The following is a 21437-nucleotide window of genomic DNA, read 5'->3' as shown; positions in this document are numbered from 1 at the left end:
ATTTATTTTAGGACTGTAAAAAAAATCCAATCAGTGGAATTTACCACTTAACAGAATTAAGATAAAAATTATAATCATCTCAATATATACAGAAGAAGCTTTTGATAAAATTCAGTTTCCCTTAAAAAATATTTCTTTACCAATAATAGAAGGGAACTTGCTTAATTTGAGAAACTGTGATAAGATCAGAAATGAGGCAAGGATCCTTATTATCACCAATTCTATTAATACTCAGCACTGTATCCCAGGCTCTACTCAGCTCAATGATAAAAGAAAAAGTATAAGAATTGGAATGAAAGAAATACAACTATATATTATTCACAGATTATATTATTGTATTAGTAAAAAAACAAAAGAATATTCAAATCAAAAACTGAATTTAGCAAGGCTGCTAGATATAATTTGAATATATGAAAGTCACTTGTATGTCTATAACAGCAATAAGCAGACAATTAAAAAAATACCATTTATGACAGCATTCAGACTGAATGCTTGATATAATAATCCCTTGTTCACAAATCTACTCTTCTACCAACAGTCTTACTGAAATTAACATATGGCAACTCTATCCTTCCAATTGCTCAGATCGAAAATCTTGGAATCATTCTTAGCTTCTCTTTCTCTTAGTGATACTTTACAAATCCAATCTATTAATAAATGCTAGCAGCTTTACCTACAAAATATATCCAGAATCTGACCCCTTCTCACCACTTCTGCTGCTATCATTCTGATTAAGCCACATCATCTTTCATCTGGACTTTAGTAAGAGCCTCTTAATTGATCTCTCTGCTTTCACCCTTGCTCTTCTACAGCTCATTTTCTGCACAAGAGCCAGAGTGATCCTTTTAAAACATAAGACTATAATGCTACTCATCTGTTCAAAACTTTCTAATAGCTACTATTGCATTCTAAATAAAAGCCAAAGTCCTTAGAATGGTCTACTGAGCCCTACATTAGTGGTTTTTCAATGGGGGTGTTTGGGAAATGTATGCAGGCATTTCTGATAACAATGACTGGGAAAATTATTTCTAGGTAGTGAGCAAGGGGACATGGATGACAAAAATCTGGCTTCTTGTATGACTTTTGTTTTTTTGTTTTTTGAGACAGGGTTTTACTCCATTGCTCAGGCTGGAATGCAGCGGCTTGATCATAGCTCACTGAAGCCTCAAACTCCTGAGCTCAAGCGATCTTCCTGCCTTAGCCTTCTGAGTAGCTGAGACTATAGGCATATACCACCATGCTTGGCTAATTTTTCTATTTTTTGTACGGATGGGGTCTCCCAATGTTTCCCAAGCTGGTTTCAAATTCCTGGCCCCAAGCAATCCTCCCTCCTCAGCCACCCAAAGTGCTAGGATTACAGGTGTGAGGTAAAGGCCCAGCAGCTGTAGAACATCTGAATGCCCTACTGGCCATTCACATAGAATGGGTAAAAAACTCATAATTATTTTAGATTAGACCCTACTCTATTTTACAAATACACACACAGAGCATTTTTGCACAAATGTAATTGTCATGTTAATCAAAAGAAGATTATACTTTGATAAGAATTTTATCAAGAGTTACTCACCATTTCAGAAAATAACATCACCATTTGCAATCCTGGCATGGTATATAGGCACCAACTCATCACCTTAGTTTACATTTGCAGCTATCTCACCTCACCCACTGTGATTCTACATAAAGGTGTCCTACTTTAGGTCTTCCGGTATAGTTATGTCCAAGTATTTACACAATGGATATAATTAAAAATTTCTTTTATTTCAGTTTATATATTTAATTATATAAGCATAAGTTCAGGATAGATCTGACAGTATTGAATACTAACCTACATGATCTGGGGTCCTGCTACTTATCTGATCTCATCTTTACTTACATCTTTTGCTCTAAACACACTGGCCTCATTGCTGTGCTTTCAATATGCCAAGGACTCTCCTGTCCCACAGCCTTTGTGCTTACTGCCCCCTTGGTCTACAATTTGCTTCCTCAGTTAACCTGCTTGCTTTCTCACTTTCCTTGGGTCTTTTCTCAAAAGACACTTTTTTTAGTGAGGCCTTCCATAACCATCCTATTTTAAATTGTACTTCCCATACACTCCCTTTATACTAATTCCCCTTCTCCCTCCCTCCCTCCCTCCCTCCCTCCCTCCCTCCCTCCCTCCCTCCCTCCCTCCCTCCATTTATTTATTTATTTATTTATTTATTTATTTATTTATTTATTTATTTATTTATTTATTTATTTATTTATTTATTTATTTTAGAACAAACAAAAGCTATTTATTCAGAGCTTGTTAGCAAGGGGGTTGGTTTGGTAAAAACTCAAGGGCACACAGAGGAGTGGAAAAGCTCCATAGTGGAGAAAGGTAGGCTCCAGGTGTGCCCAGATGAAGCTGCGAGCCTGAGGAGGAGGCTAGTAGAGGCAGTAACTAAAAGCAGTGTCCAATAAATAAATAAATAAATAAATAAAAGCAGTGTCCTATGGTTGTGTGTGGGGGGGCACACTTGACTTTCTCTGCTTGGTCCTAAATTGGAAGTAGGGACAGAGGTTAGTGAAGCTGGCAGTTATTGATCAGTTTTTGGCCATATGGAATTTATTTTACAAAAATTATTGTTTAGCTGTCTGACCAGCTGTCTGTGTTTCTGTATTCGTACATTTGGATTCTTACTGGTAAAATGGCCCTGCCCATTTCTGTAGTTCCTTGCTACCTCCTATGTGTAAACCAGCTTTTCTACCTTGAAAACAGTAAATTATCAGGTAACTTTACAAAGACAGAAACTTACTGTGGAAGGCTGGCAGTAACCCAGCAACCTCAGCCCTCCATAGGCCTTAGTTTCCTCACCTGAGAAATAAATTGGGGGGATGTCCACTGATGTTCAGTGCTGCCCCCACCCTATCCCTCACTTCCGGCAGCCCACAGCACCTGGCTCAGTGGCTATTTACCTCAGGCTGCTGCCTCTCCCAGCATGTCCACTTCACAGCCCTAACTCCCTTTTGATATACCAGATACTTCATATATTTATTCGTTCACTGTCTAACATCCATTAGATTGTAAGCACTGAGCAAAGATTTTGTCTGTGTTGTTCACCATATTCTAAGTGCCTAGAACATTGCCTGGCACAAGCAGAAGTTAAGTAATTTGTTTAAGCTAATAATAACTGTCAAAGCCCAAATTCAAACTCAGTATAGTGTAGAAGTGTATACTTTTAAGCGTTATTCACAATAGCCAAGATATGGAATCAACCTAAGTGTCCATCAACAAATGAAAAATGTGGTATTTATACAAAATTGAATCTTATTTGGCCACATACAAAAAATGAAATCTTGTTATTTGCAACAACATGGATGGAACTGGAGGACATTATGTTAAATGAAATAAGCCAGGCACAGAAAGATAAATATCACATGTTCTCACTAATATGTGAGAACTAAAAAAATTGACCTCATGAAGATGAGATAGAAAGATGGTTACCAGAGGCTAGAATGAGGGGGAAGAAAGAAAAAGGGTGTGGTTGTTGGGTACAAAAACACAGTTAGATAGAAGGAATAAGATTTAGTATTCAATAGCACAATAGGGCAACTACAGTGAACAATAATTTATTGTATATTTCAAAATAACTAAGAGTAGAATTGAAATGTTCCTAAGACAAAGAAATGATAAATGCTTGAGGTGACTGATACGCTAATTACACTGATTTGATCATTACACACTGTATGCTTGTAAAAATTATTACATGTACCCCATAAACATGTATAAATATTTAATGTATCCAAAATAATTAAAAATAAAAAAATTTTTTAAGTATGTACTTTTGGCTGGGTACAGTATAATCCTAGCACTCTGGGAGGCTGAGGCAGGCGGATGGCCTGAGCTCAGGAGTTTGAGACCAGCCTGAGCAAGAGCATGACCCCATCTCTACTAAAAATAGAAAAATTAGCCGGGCGTGGCACACACCTGTAGTCCCAGCTACTCGGGAGGCTGAGGCAGGAGGATAGCGTGGGCCCAAAAGTTTGAGGTTGCAGTGAGCTATGATGATGGCCACAGCACTGATGAGTGAGGAGGGTATATATTATTCTATAATTGGATTGCTGGATTTTTTAAATATTTTAACAAGAGCTTTGTGTTGATATTTGTAAATTAATTTAGCTATTAGTCTCCTTTTTTGGTGTTCTCTGTCAAGTTTTGAAATACTACAGATGTAAGAATTTATAAGCTTATAAAACAAATTTATAAAGCTTTGATAAACAGATAAAGCATGAATTTTATCTTTTTATTAAAGGTTTAATAATATTCCTTTGTAAAATGATTTGGGACTGGTACTTATGTTAGCGGTTGAGGGATTTGCCTATGTTGGGGTGAGAGATAGGTACGTCTTTGATATCTCATGATATTTTTTCTATATTAACTGGTCTCTATATTCTTAATTTCTTTTGGAGTCAGTTTTACTTATTTATATAACCCAAGAATATTAACAATTTTATCCATGTTTTCAACTTTACTTATAGAGTCAATTTTAAAAATTTCAGTGTCTATTATTATTTTCCCATTTTATTTTTTATTTTGTACATTTTTGTTTTTCTTGGTAAATTATATTTAGGAACTTCTAATTTGGCATAACACTTTGCAATAAAATATTCTAAAATCGCAAATTATTAAATGTTACATGGTAGTCACCCACTGGCTCAGGAACTAGCCTCTTAGAAATACAAAAATAGTAAGAAATCTCTACTTTCTGTGCATGACTTTATGGTTACACACAAAATAAGAAAGGCTTGTTATTAAAAAGCTATGTTATAACTTCTAGCACAATGGCAGTCCTTATCTTAGAAAGTTGTCCCCCAAACCATCTGGCAGATAATTTAATAGAGCAAATGTTGGTCTAAGAGGTAAACACATGCAATTCTGGCATCCATATGTTCAATTCTCCATCTGGTCTATCCTATTTGTATATACTGGCACAATTCCTAGTAACAACTGAGTTATATCTGTAAAACAAAGGGGTAAGAAAGCCATTCCATCTCATTTAACAGGGAGTTAAAATAATTAGGACAATTTATAAACATAACTAGTAAGTATGAATTCTGCATACAGTCCCTTAATCTCTATCCTTCTAAATTTGAAGACAATATGACCTCCAGAATTTACACAATGCAAAATTTGCATGCCATATGTTCTACATAATCCAATATTTGAGATTTTATTTGCAAGTTAAACAACTGGCTAGGTTCTACCAATTTATTTAACAACCAAAATTAATACTGGCATTTAAAAATGTAATGTTTGTAGACAATTACAAGTAGATTATTAGTACATTACTGTAATTGATGAAACATGCTGTTTAAATCAGCAGTTCTCAAAATGTTTGGTCTCAGGATCCCATTACACTGAGGACCCCAAAGAATTTTTGTTTTTATCAGTTATAGCTACTAATACTTACTGTACTAGAAATTAAAAGTAAGAACTTTTAAAGATATTTACTTCATTTTAAAATAATGAACTCCATTGTATGGTAACTTAAATAACATATTTTTAATGAAAAATAACTATTTTCCAAAATGAAAAAATTTAGTGAGAAAAGTGGCATTTTGTGATTTCACATTTTTGCAAATTTCTTTAACATCCTGCTTAATAGAAGAAAACTGGATTTTCATATTTGCATCTATATTCAATCTATTGCAATATGTTTTGGCTGATGTATATCAAGAAAGACTGGCCTCATATAGACGTACAATTGGAAAAGAGAATATCTCAGCACCCCTTGAAAAGGTTTTAGAGATCCCACTTTTGAAAACCACTAGATTAAGTTTTGCATAGGTCATATTTCATTTGTAACATCAAAATCTCTCCTCCATTAAAAAAATTATCTGTTATACTCACAGATAAAATTACAAGACAAGCTTTGAAGCCTACTTTGCTCTAATAATCATTACTCTATTACTAAATTATTATACTTACATAGGTACCAGTACATTTCAACAAACCCAGCAGATATCAAATTAGTTGCAAATTTCATTTGATTACTGTCTAGTCATTGTCTGCATTTCTATAAGCTTCTTTCACCTATTCTTTCGAGTAACTGATTATCCTCAAAATCCAATTCTACAACTTCTCTACTCTTCTACAGATGTCTTTAGTTCCTAGTTCCTTGAGAAAATATGTCTTCAAAATAGAATTCCATCAATCTCAAGCCACCGACACCACAAACTGAGGTACATTTTCACCCTATTTTCCAACTTTGACACCCTATTTTCCAACTAAGACACTACTAAAATAGAAGCGGCATTCTTCCTCTAGTCTAAAACTAATCCACTCCCTACATGCTCCTTCGTAAAAAACATTTAATTATGTTCCAGTCATTCCCATCTTAAAAACAAAACTCAGCACAAAATCAAATGATCTATACACTTTAAATGAGTAAGTTTCAGGGCAGGTAAATTATATCTAATAAAACTGTTTTTGAGAAAACCACACACACATTCCTCAACCTTACATTCCCTTTGCTACTGTCTACTCTCCTTTGAAGACAAACTTTTTATTTTTAAAATTTTTAACAGCTTTATTGAAGTATGAATGATATACAATAAACTGTACATATTTAAAGTCTACAATTTGCTGAGGAGAGACCATCACCACAACCAACATAATAAACATAGCTACCACCACCAAAAGTTTCCTTGTGCCCCTTGTAATCTCTCCCTTGTACCCCTCTCTAACTTTACACAACCTTTTTCAGACACCTTCTTGAATTAGTAATCTCTAGATTAGCTGTTTCCACCCTTATTTTGCATCCATTCACTGCTTAATCTGCATTCCATTCTCATGATTCCACTGTAAATGCTGTCATTGTCATCAAAGTTACCAAGACTTTCAAGTTTTTAATCTAATGAGGTTTCAATTTCTCATTTGATCCCTTTATAGCATTTGACCACTTTCTCATATATTCAAACCTTGGCTTCTAAGACCACATGCTCTAGTTTTCCCTTCTACGTCTCTGGCTACTCTTTCTTATTCTCTTTTGAACATACCTATTTCACTGTCTGTCCTCCCTTTTATGTTGGTGTTCCTGAAGGGTTTGTCCTAGGCCCTCTTCTCTTCTCACTTTCCCTAGGCAATCTCACCTACCCCCAACTTTACTGATAATTTATATACAGTCAATCCTCTCATCATTCAAGGATTTGGCATTTGTAAATTTGCCTACTCACTAAAATTTATTTATTTCCAAAATGAAAACTCATGGTGCTTTCTTGGTCAGTGAGGAGCTGCATGTGCATGTCCCATAGGTACCTCAAAAGGATCTCATTTTCTCTATTCCCAAACTTACTCTCCCTTAGTGAGTATCCCTACCACCTTAACGAGCTGCTTCCATGGAAAAACTTTTATACCAAGCTCACTACTAGTTCAAAATGTCTCTAAGGCAAGGTAGGATAAGATATAATTTGCCCAGCTATTACTACATCTAACTGAGGAAATGCATCAACTTCTAGGCTATCAGAAAAAAATTTTCAGGTTTTAATTCTCCTATTCTACTCTGGGAGTCAGTAATATATAAGTGTGTGGGTTGGGGAGAGGTGGGATATGGTGGTGAGGGAAGGCAGGTAAAGAAGACACAACTTAGCAAAGATAATGTCTTGTAAAAAGGAATTCAAAAGACCATTTATAAAGGACCACACAAAGAAGATCCTAATTAAGCTGCCCTACCTGCATTGTCTCTAAAGCCCATCCCATCTAGCTAGCTGTTTCTTATGACAAATGAAAGATAATGAAACTTATTTATCTCACACAAAATACTTAAAAGCTATATATTTCATAGTCAACTAGAAGTGCTTCAATTAACTTTACTTCAATTATTTCAACTATTATTTCACAATTCCATGAATGAGGTTTTAAAAACTATTATAAATATAATATATGCTCACAATAAGAAATGTCACTAGTTTCAAAGGACATACACTGAAAGGTAAAAGATCCCAAATCCTTCATATCCATTCTGTAGTTCAGAGTTACTTGTGTCTTCTTACAGGTATTTCTTAAAAATAATATAATCACACATGTTTTTTCCATTTAACGATAAACAAAATCATACTATATACACAGTTCTGTGCCTTAATTTTTTTTTTTTTTTTTTTTGAGACCAGAGTCTCACTCTGCTGCTTGGACTAGAGTGTCGTGGCATCAGCCTATCTCATAGCAACCTCAAACTCTTGGGCTCAAGTGATTCTAGTACTCAGCCTTCCTGAGTAGCTGGGACTACAGGCGAGCGCCACCATACCTAGCTAATTTTTTCTGTTTTTAGTTGTCTGGTTAATTTCTTTCTATTTTTAGTAGAGACGGGGTCTTGATCTTGCTCAGGCTGGTTTCGAACTCCTGACCTCAAGTAATCCGCCTGCCTCAGCTTCCCAGAGTGCTACGTACCTTACCTTTATCACGTAATAATAAATATACTTAAGTTATCTTTCTTCATAAGCACATACAGAGACCCTTTCACTGTTTTCTATGTCAATGATCATCATTTCTGTTCAGGCAACAAGAAACTAGGTGTCATTTTTAATATCACCCTTTTTTCATTTCTTAGATCCAGTTTGTCTCTAATTCCTGTTGCCTTTACCTCTTAATTATCTACCAATTTATTTCATTTCTCTTCATCTCCATAGTCATCACCCTAGTCGAACCTACCATTATCTCTCTCCTTTGGATTACTGTGTTAATCATTCCCTAGGTTCCTTGCATCTGCTATGGACTGCAGACAGAGTCATTTTTTCAAAATGCTTTTCTAGTATCACATTCTTACTCTAAAAAAACATTTATAGAGTTTAGAAGATGAAAAAGTTCTGTAGATGAATGTTGGTAATGACTGCACATCAATTTGAATATACTTAATACTACTGAACTGTACATTTAAAACTGCTTAAAATGGTACATTTTATCTTATGTGTGTGTATTTTACCAAAATAAATAAATAAATGATGAAAACACTACTTAATGGCTTCCCTTGACTCTTAAAGTCCAAAATCCTTAACATGGCCTACAAAACTCTGCCCTATTTTTCTCCAGGTTCATCTCATACAACTTTCTACACTATAGCTTCCCTTTACCATTCTTTCCTCCCATCACCCTGCACCTATGTGTACACACTTTCCATAATATTTTAATGTTCTGCCTACCTTTTCATCTAATTCATTCCCATTCAACCTTTAAACAGCAGGTCAACCTTTACTTTCTCAAGGAAGCCTTACCCTGATCCTCTAGGTCAAATTTTTCTGTTATATGCTCTTACAGAATCAGATTTCCTTTCTTAAAAGCATGTATCTAAGTGTGTAATCATATATCATTAATGCAAATATCTAATTAAAGTCTGTATCCCTCACAAGGAGACTATAAATGTCACAAGAGAAAGAACTATGTCTTTTTTGCTTACTACCTAGCATGTGCCTGGTATACAGTAGCTATTCAAAAATATTTACTAAAGACATGAATATAGACCTACCTTATTCTTTTTTAAATAACTGCAAAGAATTCCACTTAATGCATGTCATAGTTTCTTTAACCAATTCCAGAATGATGGGCATTTAAGTTGTTTCCAGATTTTTGATATTACAAATAATGTTAGGATGATGATTTATGCCAGCATATTTGTAAATATACTTAAGTGCAATTGTGAGATATAAAATTTCAGGTCAGGCCGGGTGCGGTGGCTCACGCCTGTAATCCTAGCTCGAGGCGGGCGGATCGTTTGAGTTCAGGAGTTCAAAACCAACCTGAGCAAGAGCGAGACCCGGTCTCTACTATAAATAGAAAGAAATTAATTGGCCAACTAATATATATACAAAAAAATTAGCCGGGCATGGTGGCACATGCCTGTAGTCCCAGCTACTCGGGAAGCTGAGGCAGAAGGATCGCTTGAGTCCAGGAGTTTGAGGTTGCTGTGAGCTAGGCTGACGCCACGGCACTCACTCTAGCCTGGGCAACAAAGTGAGACTCTGTCTCAAAATAAAATAAAAATAAAATTTCAGGTCAAATGAAAAGTACATTTAAAATCTTAATGGATATTTCTAAATTGCCCCCCTGATTGACTGACATTTATACTCTAAGCAACCAATAGTGTGTAAGAGTGACCATTTCTACATACTTAATACTCGACTTATATATTCAAGTAAGCCAACTATTTTTGAGGGTAGGTAGTAGAGACAAAGAATATCATTTTTATGTAAGAGAGATTAGGTTTACTTTCATATTTTAGTGTCATATTAAACATTTAAAATTAAAATATATATATATATATATATATTTTTTTTTTTTTTTTTTTTTGAGACAGAGTCTCTTGCTTTGTTGCCCAGACCAGAGTGAGTGCCGTGGCATCAGCCTAGCTCACAGCAACCTCAAACTCCTGGGCTCAAGCAATCCTCCTGCCTCAAGCTTCCCGAGTAGCTGGGACTACAGGCATGCACCACCATGTCCAGCTAATTTTTTCTATATATATTAGTTGGCCAATTAATTTCTTTCTATTCATAGTAGAGACGGGGTCTTGCTCTTGCTCAGGATGGTTTCGAACTCCTGACCTCGAGCAATGCTCCCGCCTCAGCCTCCCAGAGTGCTAGGATTACAGGCGTGAGCCACTGTGCCTGGCCAAAATTAAAATATTTAAGTTTATTATTCCCATAAAAAGTTTCAGCAAATGAGTTAAGTAAATATAGCTAAGTAATCAGGAAAATGATTACTGACTATGGAAAAATAGTATGTTTAAAAACCCATGTATTGGCCAGGCGCTGTGGCTCACGCCTGTAATCCTAGCTCTTGGGAGGCCGAGGCGGGCGGATTGCTCAAGGTCAGGAGTTCAAAACCAGCCTGAGCAAGAGCGAGACCCTGTCTCTACTATAAACAGAAAGAAATTAATTGGCCAACTGATATATATATAAAAAAAATTAGCCGGGCATAGTGGCGCATGCCTGTAGTCCCAGCTACTCGGGAGGCCGAGGCAGAAGGATTGCTTGAGGCCAGGAGTTTGAGGTTGCTGTGAGCTAGGCTGACGCCACGGCACTCACTCTAACCTGGACAACAAAGTGAGACTCTGTCTCAAAAAAAAAAAAAAAAAAAAAAACCCATGTATTTATCTAACTTGGATGTTCTATAAATGACTTTTCCTATAATAAAGATTTTTTTCTTTCTAAAGCTTTAGCCTGTGTATCAGTCAATGGTACTGAGGCAATAAAAGGGAAGGAGGAAATCATAAGAATGTTTACACTTATAAGAATATATAGCAAACAGAGAAAAAATTTAACATTTTATATCAAACTAAAAATTTTTTGGCTGGGCACAGTGGCTCATACCTGTAATCCTGGTACTTTGGGAGGCAGAGGCAGGAGGTCACTTGAGGTCAGGAGTTTGAGACCACCCTGAGCAACATAGTGAGACCTCTTCTCTATAAAAAACACAAAAATTAGCTGGGCATGGTGGTACGCACCTATAGTCCCAGCTACTCAGGAGACTGAGAAAGGAGGATCACTTGAGCTTAGGAGTTTGAGGTAACAGTGAGCAATAATGATGCCACTGCACTCTAGCCTGGACAACAGAGTAAGACCTTGTTCTCAATCAATCAATAAATCAGTATTTTTCAAAATATTAACATTTTGGCCTATTCCCTTCTAGTTTTTGACCCTACACTTAATATATCCCACACTGTACTTGTAAAAATCATACAATTATATATTGCTTTTCACTGTATATAATGTATACATATATATATAAATGTATACATATATATAAATGTATATAATGTATACATTTCTTTTTTGTCCTTAAATATGGCCCTTCTCCAGAGTCTCAGGAAGTAGTAAGAGAAAGCACCTGTACAACATCCCCCCTTCTCTAGATCTTTACTATGTTCTTAACCTGCGTAAGCTTTCATTTTTCTGATCTAATCAAAGAAGGCATTCATTTTAACCACCTTTCCGATTAAAAGCTACAAAAGAGAAAATTCCCTTTAACTCTTCTGATTTAAGATTTTCTAGAGCACACCAGACCTATATTTAAGAAAGCAGACTCCCACTCCCTCTGCCCTACCACTTAGTAAGCACATCCCACTGAAAATAATTTGACTACTTATAATTCAGGATCTTTAGATATTTTAAGATTAGTATTCTCATCAGAAGTGACCTTATCTGTACTGATGCCACATTATATACCAGAAATTCTTATTTAAATATAAAAAGAAAATCACCAATTATAATCTATTTTCCTTCTCATTTAGTTCTATCATTAAAACAGAATATAGAGGCATTAGATTGTAGAGGGTTCTCTTTTTATTGTCCTGATTAATGGGATCTTACATACAATAGATTGTCAGTTCTTTTCCACATATACATTTATAGAAAGATCAGTTCTTACCTTAACTGGGAAGCTACATTTTCCAGTGCGAACACCTTCTTCATCTGTCTGCCACTGATGTGGACGACTGGCCTCTGGAACATAAACATCTTTCTTTCTCCTAAAACTTTGCCGTAGTTTGTTCATTTTAACTTTTACAATCTGCAGAGTAAAAGAAATATGAAAAGAAATTATTACTCTCTCACTTTTTTTTGAGACAGGGTCTTACTCTGTTATCCAAGCTGGAGTGCAGTGGCCTCATCATAGCTCACAGCATCCTCAAATTCCTGGGCTCAAGGGATTCTCTTGCATCAGCCTCTCAAGCAGCTGGAACTACAGGCTAGCTGGAACTACAGATTTGTGGCACCACATCCAACTAACAACTTCTCACATTTCTAAACTCTGGATTATCATACTAATAAAAAAACTTAACTGTCCCAAATTAAAGGTTTTGGCTTAAGGGAAAATGAGCAATTAGTATACTTCCTCTTAGAGTAACACTAAGTTCAAACAAATCATTTTACTTTTTGAAAAGACAGATACAATACTAGTCCTTATAAAATCCACAATAAATTCTAGGATTTGAAAAAATGTTATTCTAAGAATTTCAAGCACTTTAATTTTCATAAACCAATAAGAAATCCTCCCTGCTGATTTACCTCTCATATCCATTCCAACTCCTGAAAATGGAAATTTGTACATGTAGGCTAAACTATCAACAGCTAACAGTTTCTAAAAACTTTCATACTTATTAGGAAAAACTCATTCTGAAACAATGAAATTTGGGGATCTTTTTGGCTCACTATTAGAAGACACTAACCAAAGCAGAGACTACAGTCACCTTTTTCTGAAAGATGATTCCTTATGAAGAGGAATAAAATAAAGCTTTATTTAAACATACTTGAAGAAAAGGTTCTATTAGAACTAAGCAAGTAAGGCCGGGCGTGGTGGCTCATGCCTGTAATCCTAGCACTCTGGGAGGCCGAGGCAGACGGATTGCTCGAGGTCAGGAGTTCGAAACCAGCCTGAGCAAGAGCGAGACCCCGTCTCTACTATAAATAGAAAGAAATTAATTGGCCAACTAATATATACAGAAAAAATTAGCCAGGCATGGTGGCACATGCCTGTAGTCCCAGCTATTCGGGAGGCTGAGGCAGAAGGATTGCTTGAGCCTAGGAGTTTGAGGTTGTTGTGAGCTAGGCTGACACCACGGCACTCACACTAGCCTGGGCAACAAAGTGAGACTCTGTCTCAAAAAAAAGAAAAAAAAAAGAACTAAGCAAGTAGTATGACATCAGATATACTTTCATATGTATAATCATTACAGTAATGTAACAAAAACAATGACAAAGATTCAAGTTCTCCTCTTTAACTCTTGTTAAAAGAGAAAATTAAATTAGTGTTAAAACTATGTTAGTTCTTTCTTACTACAAGAGGCACCTCTTAAATGCTGTCAAAGGTGAAGTATAAATCACAAAACTACAGATAAAAGCCCTAACTGGGCCAGGCACAGTGGCTCACGCCTGTAATCCTAGCACTCTGGGAGGCCAAGGCAGGCTGATCATCTGAGCTCAGGAGTTAGAGACCAGCCTGAGCAAGAGTGAGACCCCGTCTCTACTATAAATAGAAAGAAATTAGCTGGACAACTAAAGATATATAGAAAAAATTAGCCGGGCATGGTGGCTCATGCCTGTAGTCCCAGCTACTCGGGAGGCTGAGGCAGCAGGATTGCTTGAGCCCAGGAGTTTGAGGTTGCTGTGAGCTAGGCTGACGCCACGGCACTCACTCTAGCCTGGGCAACAGAGCAAGACTCTGTCTCAAAAAAAAAAAAAAGACCTTATTGATAAGAAACAACAAATAAACATAATAGAATAAGTGCCCCTTTAAAGAGTAAAATCTCAAAATCTAAAACTAATACCTCCAGGGTTCTGTTAAAGAGTATGGCTCATTTTTTCCCTTGAAGGATGTAAGCATTTCTATCAGCCTAAAAGTGATCTTAACTGGAGAAAATGATGTGACAAAGCTATAAAAAGGAACCGTCCTCTCTGTCAGGAGTGTTAATAGCAATGGATTGAACATTAATTCCCACATGACACCAATGAAAGACTTAAAAATAAAGTTTGCATTCTGAGGAAAATCATTTTGTATTTTAAAATGCATTATGCCACAACAGAACTATTACCAAATTAGCTAATTTACACAGACAAGCCAATCTTACTATGCATCTTAAGAGGCAAAACTTGTGATAGAAGAATGGCAATGTAAAAATCTCTGGATTTTTGAAAACTGAATTAAGCAGGTAACTCATTCCTAAACTATGTAAATGAGAGTCTACCTGGCCAGACACAGGGGCTCAGCCTGTAATCCTAGCACTTTGGGAGGCTGAGGCAGAACTGCTTGAGGCCATGAGTTCGAGACTAGCCTGGGCAATGGCTAGACCCTGTCTCTATAAAAACTAAAAAAAATTAGCAGGGTGTGGTGACATGCACCTGTAGTCCCAGCTACTTGGGAGGCTGAGTCAGGAGAATCACTTGAGTGCAGGAGTTTGAGGTTGCAGTGAACTATATGATTGCACAGACTCTATGTCAAAAAAAAAAAAAGTCTACCTTAACCTAACAGACTTCCAAAAAGAATCCCATAACCTGGTAGGGCTCAGAGGCTTATGCCTGTAATCCCAGCACTTTAGGAGGCCAAAGTGGGAGGATTGCTTGAGACTGGAAGCTCAGACCAGCCTGGGCAACAAAGTGATATCCCATCTCTACAAAAAATTTAAAAAATTAGCCATGTTTGGTGGCACACACCTGCAGTCCTAGCTACTTGGGAGTCTGAGGTAGGATTGCTTGAACCCAGAAGTCTGAGGCCATAGTGAACTATGATAATACCACTATACTCCAACCTCAGAGACAGGGTGAGACCTTGCCTCTAAAACATAAATACAATAAAATAATAAATAAAGAAAAAAAGGCTGGGCACAGTGGCTCATGCCTGTAATCCTAGCACTCTGGGAGGCTGAGGTGAGAGGATTGCTTGAGCTCAGGAGTTTAAGACCAGCCTGAGCAAGAGCGAGATCCTTTCTCTAACAAAAACAGAAAAGATTAGCCGGGTATGGGGTGTGGTGGCATGTGCCTGTAGTCCTAGCTACTTGGGAGGCTGAGGCAGGAAGGTCACTTGAGCCCAAGAGTTTGAGGGTACAGTGAGCTATGATTATGCCACTGCATTCTGGCCTAGACAAAGCGAGACACTGTTTCAAAAAAAAAAAAAAAGATAATACATCCTTGTTATACTCTACCATAATTTTAAATTTGTATTTGTGTATATTTTCCACATTTTAAAAATATACAAATATAAGAAAATAAAATGTACCTATATCCTTCTTCAAGTTGGCATTCTCTAAAGTTATCCTATATGATTCATGTCTTATTAATTTCTTTCTTTTAGCAAAGCTATCTACCCACCTAACCAGTTAGCCAAGCCAGACATCTGAAAATCATTCCTGCATTCACTCTCTCTGGCCTATAACTCTACTGATTTTACCCACTTAGTATCTCTTGAATTCATCGACCCCATCTGATTAAAATCCTTCAACTACTCTGCCTAAAATCCTTTAATTGCTTCACGTGACAAATCAATATTGCTTACCAAGACAAACACAATCCTTTTTTGTCTGGCTTCTCCCACTAGTCCCCATTCACATGCTAACTTCCAGCTACACTAAACTATTTACAGTTCTCCAAACAAGGCAAACCCTCTTTTAGAGCCTCTGTTTAGGTTCCTCCCTCTGCCTAGAAAGAAATTCCTTTCCCTGTTTACCTCGGGTTAAAGTCTACTCATCTTTAAAGGGTCAGCTCAGGAGGAGTAAACCTCTTCAGGAAAGCTAGCCTTTTTTTCTAACAAACCCCTACCTGAAGTTGGTTAAGGTCCTTCCCCTTCATATGATTCCTGTTAACGCCCTCTGCTTACTTCTATTACTGGGCTCATCAAATCTTATAGTAATTTCCTGTTTCCTTAATGGTTGGCTGTACCTGATTTGTTTAAACAGTATTCCTGCATCCTAACAGGCTGCCTTTCACATATGACATACTATAAATTTAAAGAACTGAAAGATAGTAGAGGCTATTTACTGGATGGCATAAGTCTAGACATACAAGACCAGAGAATCATCAGTGTTGGAACAGATTGCAGACCTAACAGTAGTTTAACCTTCCACTGCCAAAGGAACTACTCTGACAACTTCCCCTTAAAGGACATCCAATCTCTATCCAAATAGATTAGTACAAGTTCACTTGCTCTCTAGGCAGCTATTTATTATTGTACCATTCTGTTCCCCAATAAAAGAATAGACTGAAAGTGTCAACCAATTTGGGGTCTAAATATCTTGTCACTTTCAGTACTCAAATGGTTTGCTACCAGTATATCTGCAAAAAGTATAACATTATTAATAAATCTCAAACTATGCTTCAAGTAGCCCTGGAATTTCCATAGAAAAGCCCCAGGGGCCACTGATTGGTTGAAGGGAAAGAGAAGATGGGTGGAGGACTGGACACAACTCTTTGGAGGGGATTCACAACCCTGTCACAGCGTCAAACCAACTCTATCTAATTCACAAGTGGCATGTAAAAGTTTCAAGAAAGGCTTTCAGGGTTGGAACATTTTTGAAAATCAGTGATATAATCATCATTTGGCAAAATGAAACAAATTTGGCAAAATGAAAATATGTAATTATGATAGTCTTTCTACTTCTTAATGAATAATTACCAGTGGCCTATAAAATAATCTAGTAATTAAGATAATACTTAACACATCAAGGGAGAAATCAAACATTCTGTTTTTAAGTAACCTACATAGAATGATTTTGCTTACAAAGAAAACAAATAGAAAACATGTAAATTCATAGTAACATTTACTACTGGTTATCAACCAAATTGAACTTTTTATTCTTTTTTTTTGAGACAGAGTCCTGCTCTGTTGCCCAGCATAGGGTACTGTGGCATCAGCCTAGTTCATAGCAACCTCAAACTCGTGGGCTTAAGCGATCCTCCTGCCTAAGCCTGCCAAGTAGCTTGGACTACAGATGTGCACCACCACGCCCCACACCAGGCTATTTTTTTCCTATTTTTAGTAGACACAGAGTCTCCCTCTTGCTCAGGCTGGTCTCAAACTCCTGAGCTCAAGCACTCCTCCAGCCTCGGCCTCCCAGAGTGCTAGGATTATAGGCATAAGCCACCATGCCTGGCCAACCAAGTTGTATTTTACTCTCCAATAAAGAAGATCATACCTCTTGGGAAAAGTCCTGGTTGAACACAGGTAAAGGATATATTTTCCTAAGTATAAAAGCTAAGAACAAACTTATTTTGTCCTACAAACTAATTTTAAAAAAGAAATCTCCATTCTACTAGAATTTTCAAAGGTCACTAGATAGAACTAAATTGCCAAATTCAGAAAATCTTCACAGTTCTGACTCTTCTTAATTGCTCTGTAGAATTTGACTCCAAATCTTCTTTGTATACTTCTTTCCTCCCTGGACCCCCTCAATACTCCAGAGTTTATCTTCTTTACATCTGTTTCATTTGACTGTTTTGAGTGCCTACTCTACTTTCTCCCACCCACAAAGGGTACTCCCTAAACAGTCCTTAATCTGTGTTCTCTTATTTACACTATCACTCTTGAAGAAATAATCAACACATATGTTAAAAATGTCAGGTTAAAAAAAATTTAATAATCAACACGAACTATCACCCAAGTATGATGATTTCCCACTTGTACTTTCAGGTCTTGCTCTCTTACTCAAATTTCTCTATTTGGGTGCATTGATATTGTCTCAAACACATTAATTAAATCATCACCTCTCATCTCCCATTCCTAAAGTCTTCCCTCTCTCCACTCTAATTTGTTTGGTTTAGTGAAAACTGTTTAAGAATTTACTATGCGCTGGCCCCTACTGTTAATGCTACTGGATACAGAAATTAATAAGATAATTTTCTTGCCTTTAGCTGGCTCTCTCCCCTCAAAAAAGGTTAATTTTTGCATAACAGAGTGAATGTGATAACAGCACTGTATGCAGTATGCTCTGGAGGCTCAGGATACATTTCCTATAGGAGATATAGGACCAAGTTTTAAAGGAAGAACAAAAAGTAAACACACAGGGGAAAGGAGAGAAAAGATGTTTCTATCTGAAGGCAACAGCATCGACAAAAGCATAGATGAAGGAAATCAAATACTAGGTAGCAATGCAATTAGAGGAGTAGTACAGATAGGGTTGGAGGTTTAAGCATGGGAAAGCCACTTAAAAGTTTTAAACCAGGGGTATGGAACCTTTTCATGTTGGAAGACCGCACTGATTTAGATATGATCAAACAAGGCCACATTCAAGAAACTTCAATTAGATATACTTAAAAATGTACATTGTTTATGTAAAAATCTAATCACTATGTACTTAATAATTTAAAAAAATGAAAACTATTTGTTAATTTTAAACTTGACTAACCTTTTAGTGACTTTTTTGTGTTGGCTTTTTGTTGGAGACCATTGGAATATTTGTTTGTAGCATGGAGGTCCACAGCTGCAGTTGATCCTCTAAATGGGCATCAGTCATTTGTGACCTTAAGGGTGTCTTGATTTGGGTCAGGTAGGAGAATGTAGATTTGCAGCAATAAGTGGTTGAAAAGCAAGAAAGCATTCTGGGGGCATGTTGCTTAAGGCATGGGTATTCTACTGCATTTTTCCATGTTTCAATTGGACCTTTCTTAGCATCATACAATGATTTTAAAATGTCATCTACTGAGAGCTCAATCAATTGCATCTATAGTTCTTTAGGTGCCTTGGTGATATCAACTAGGTGAGGCTAAAATGCTAATTTTAATATGATGTCATGATTCTCAAATTCAGTGAACCTTTCATTGTATTCTCCAATTAACAAGTCTATAACAGCTGTGAAGTCTTCAAATGATTCACGTATGTCATCGTGCTCATCAATGACCTTTGCTAACTGGGAAAAATAGTCATCCAAAATTTCCTTTTGAAGAAGTATTTTTTAAAAACATCCCTTTTTCAGAATGCATGGATTTTTTTTCCATATATCACATACAGACTTAGTTTTACCTTGCAAAGAAATATTCAAGTCATTTTGATTTGACACGATATCACACAAAAATGCTTCATTCCTGTAGAAATTTTCTTGCTGATTCTGTTCATAAAATTTAACTATCTGTTCTGTCAGATATACAATTTTGGCTGTCCCTGCAATAGCCAATGCACTTTAGAGCGATATGTCAAATCCATCCTGAATACCTCATTGTTCAACTTTAGCATGTTACAAAACTGAGGATGCTGTGTTGCATTTGCATGAATATAGTTAACAATACTTATAACTTGTTGCAAAGTGTCACTCAAAATAGTAGCTTTAGCACAGAGATGTTGCTGATGCAAGATACAGTGAAAAGAAATGAGAGCAACTGGATCTGTTAATACTTTTTTTTTTAATCTGTGCAATAAACCCTTCATGTTTTCCTGTCATGGAAGATGCACCATCTGTACAATACACTCACTAAATTTATCAAATGCAGTCCAACTTCATGACATTCATCTTGAAAGCTGTTGAAAATATCTATTCCCTGTGATCTGTTCACAAGAGTGCCCAAAGCAAGTAACTCTTTGTAACAAAGAAATCTTCTGTTATGATCTGAATGAAATATAAAACCTGCACCAAGTCAGCAGTATCACTTGATTCATCCAAAGTGATTGAATAATATATTTTCCTTTTGAAGTACTGCATGAAGTTGTTCTGTTAAGTTGAAGGCTCATTCATGCTGCCGGATCAGTTGTGGTTCTCCTTAGAAGAGGCAGCTGTTTGTATCAGGGTAACACTTTGAAACATTATCGGGGTCTAAGCATCCTACAACTTCCACAATGCATTATTGCACAATTTCTACAAAACTGAATGGTTTCCCTTTTTTTCCCCCAAATATATAGGCTACTTTATAAGTTGCTTGGGTGGCATTATTTCCAGGTCTTATTGCTGCTTGAAAGAATTGTCTTTGCTTTTGCTTTTCTTTTAATTTATGCAATATAACTTTTCATGCCTCTCTTTCTGATTTAAAATATTTGTGATCCTTATGAATGTTAATAATGCTGATGAGCATTTAATTTCTTTAATGTTGATATTGCAATATTCACAAAGCAAATCATCTTATCTTTAGCAGAAACAAGATAATATTGCAATTCTCAATCCTCATTAAAAAATCTGTTTTCTTCCTTCACTCTTCTCTTGGTCTTCCTTGACATGATAGGCTGTTAAGCAGACAGAATTAAAAATACTGTCGAGCTATGCAACTATTCACAAATTCCACTTCAAACAGAAACATAGTACAATGTTGTCAAAAGCTGACAAAAGACTGGCGTACTCCAGCCCCACAAACTCTTGCCAACCAGCCTCATGTGGTAGTGGCCAGTCAGGCAGGGGAAGTCAGAACTAAGTCATGAGTGTAGCAGTCCTTAATTTAGCCCTTATGGCTTACTAATGACCTAATTGTGCTGGTCAATCTGGAAGAATTATTTTGTTGAAACTTATTTCATTCTTTGGTAATTGAAATATGTTCATTTAAAAAATAAAATAAAAATATAAAAGATGAACAAAAATATATTAATAAAAATAAAAGGATTTGTTATGTAAAATTTGGATTCAGTCAAAAGGCCTCACTTAAGGATGCAGGTTTCCCACCCCTGTTTTAAACCATTGCTGACGTGGCCAGAGTTGCAATTTAGTTCAGTTACACTGCTACTGTGTGGAAAATAAATCTGAGGGAGAAACAACTATGGACAAATTAGAAGGCTTTTAAAATTGTCTAGGCAAGTTATAAGGAGAGCCTAACTAGGGCAGTAGTGGTAGCACAGGTGGAGAAAAGAGGAAGGAAACTGAAGAAAAGTTTAGAAGGTAACAGTAGCAGTGAGAATTAAATCAATATGCCAGGAAATTATTTTTTACCCAGAATAATAAGATTGCAAACCCATACTTAGCTTCACTGTTTGCTTTAGGAAATTTTTGCAAACTAAATTATATAGAGAAACAGTTTGTGCATCAGGGCAG

General features: G+C 36.4%; 1 protein-coding gene across 8 annotated transcripts in view; it reads right to left on the bottom strand.

The window, feature by feature from the left end:
- Nucleotides 1-21437, bottom strand: part of NUMB (NUMB endocytic adaptor protein) — a 186566-nt gene that overhangs the window by 56654 nt on the left and 108475 nt on the right. For all 8 annotated transcript variants that reach the window (XM_012741306.3, XM_012741282.3, XM_012741285.2 and 5 more), the window contains one exon: nucleotides 12377-12517. In XM_012741306.3, coding sequence (XP_012596760.1) covers nucleotides 12377-12502 — 126 coding nt within the window. In that variant the 5' untranslated portion in view covers nucleotides 12503-12517. The remainder of the gene's footprint in view (nucleotides 1-12376; nucleotides 12518-21437) is intronic.

The sequence above is a fragment of the Microcebus murinus genome, chromosome 6, assembly GCF_040939455.1.
Source record: "Microcebus murinus isolate Inina chromosome 6, M.murinus_Inina_mat1.0, whole genome shotgun sequence".
Lineage (NCBI taxonomy): Eukaryota > Metazoa > Chordata > Mammalia > Primates > Cheirogaleidae > Microcebus > Microcebus murinus.
Note: the sequence above shows the minus strand (reverse complement) of the source record. Positions and strands in the feature narration are given on the sequence as shown.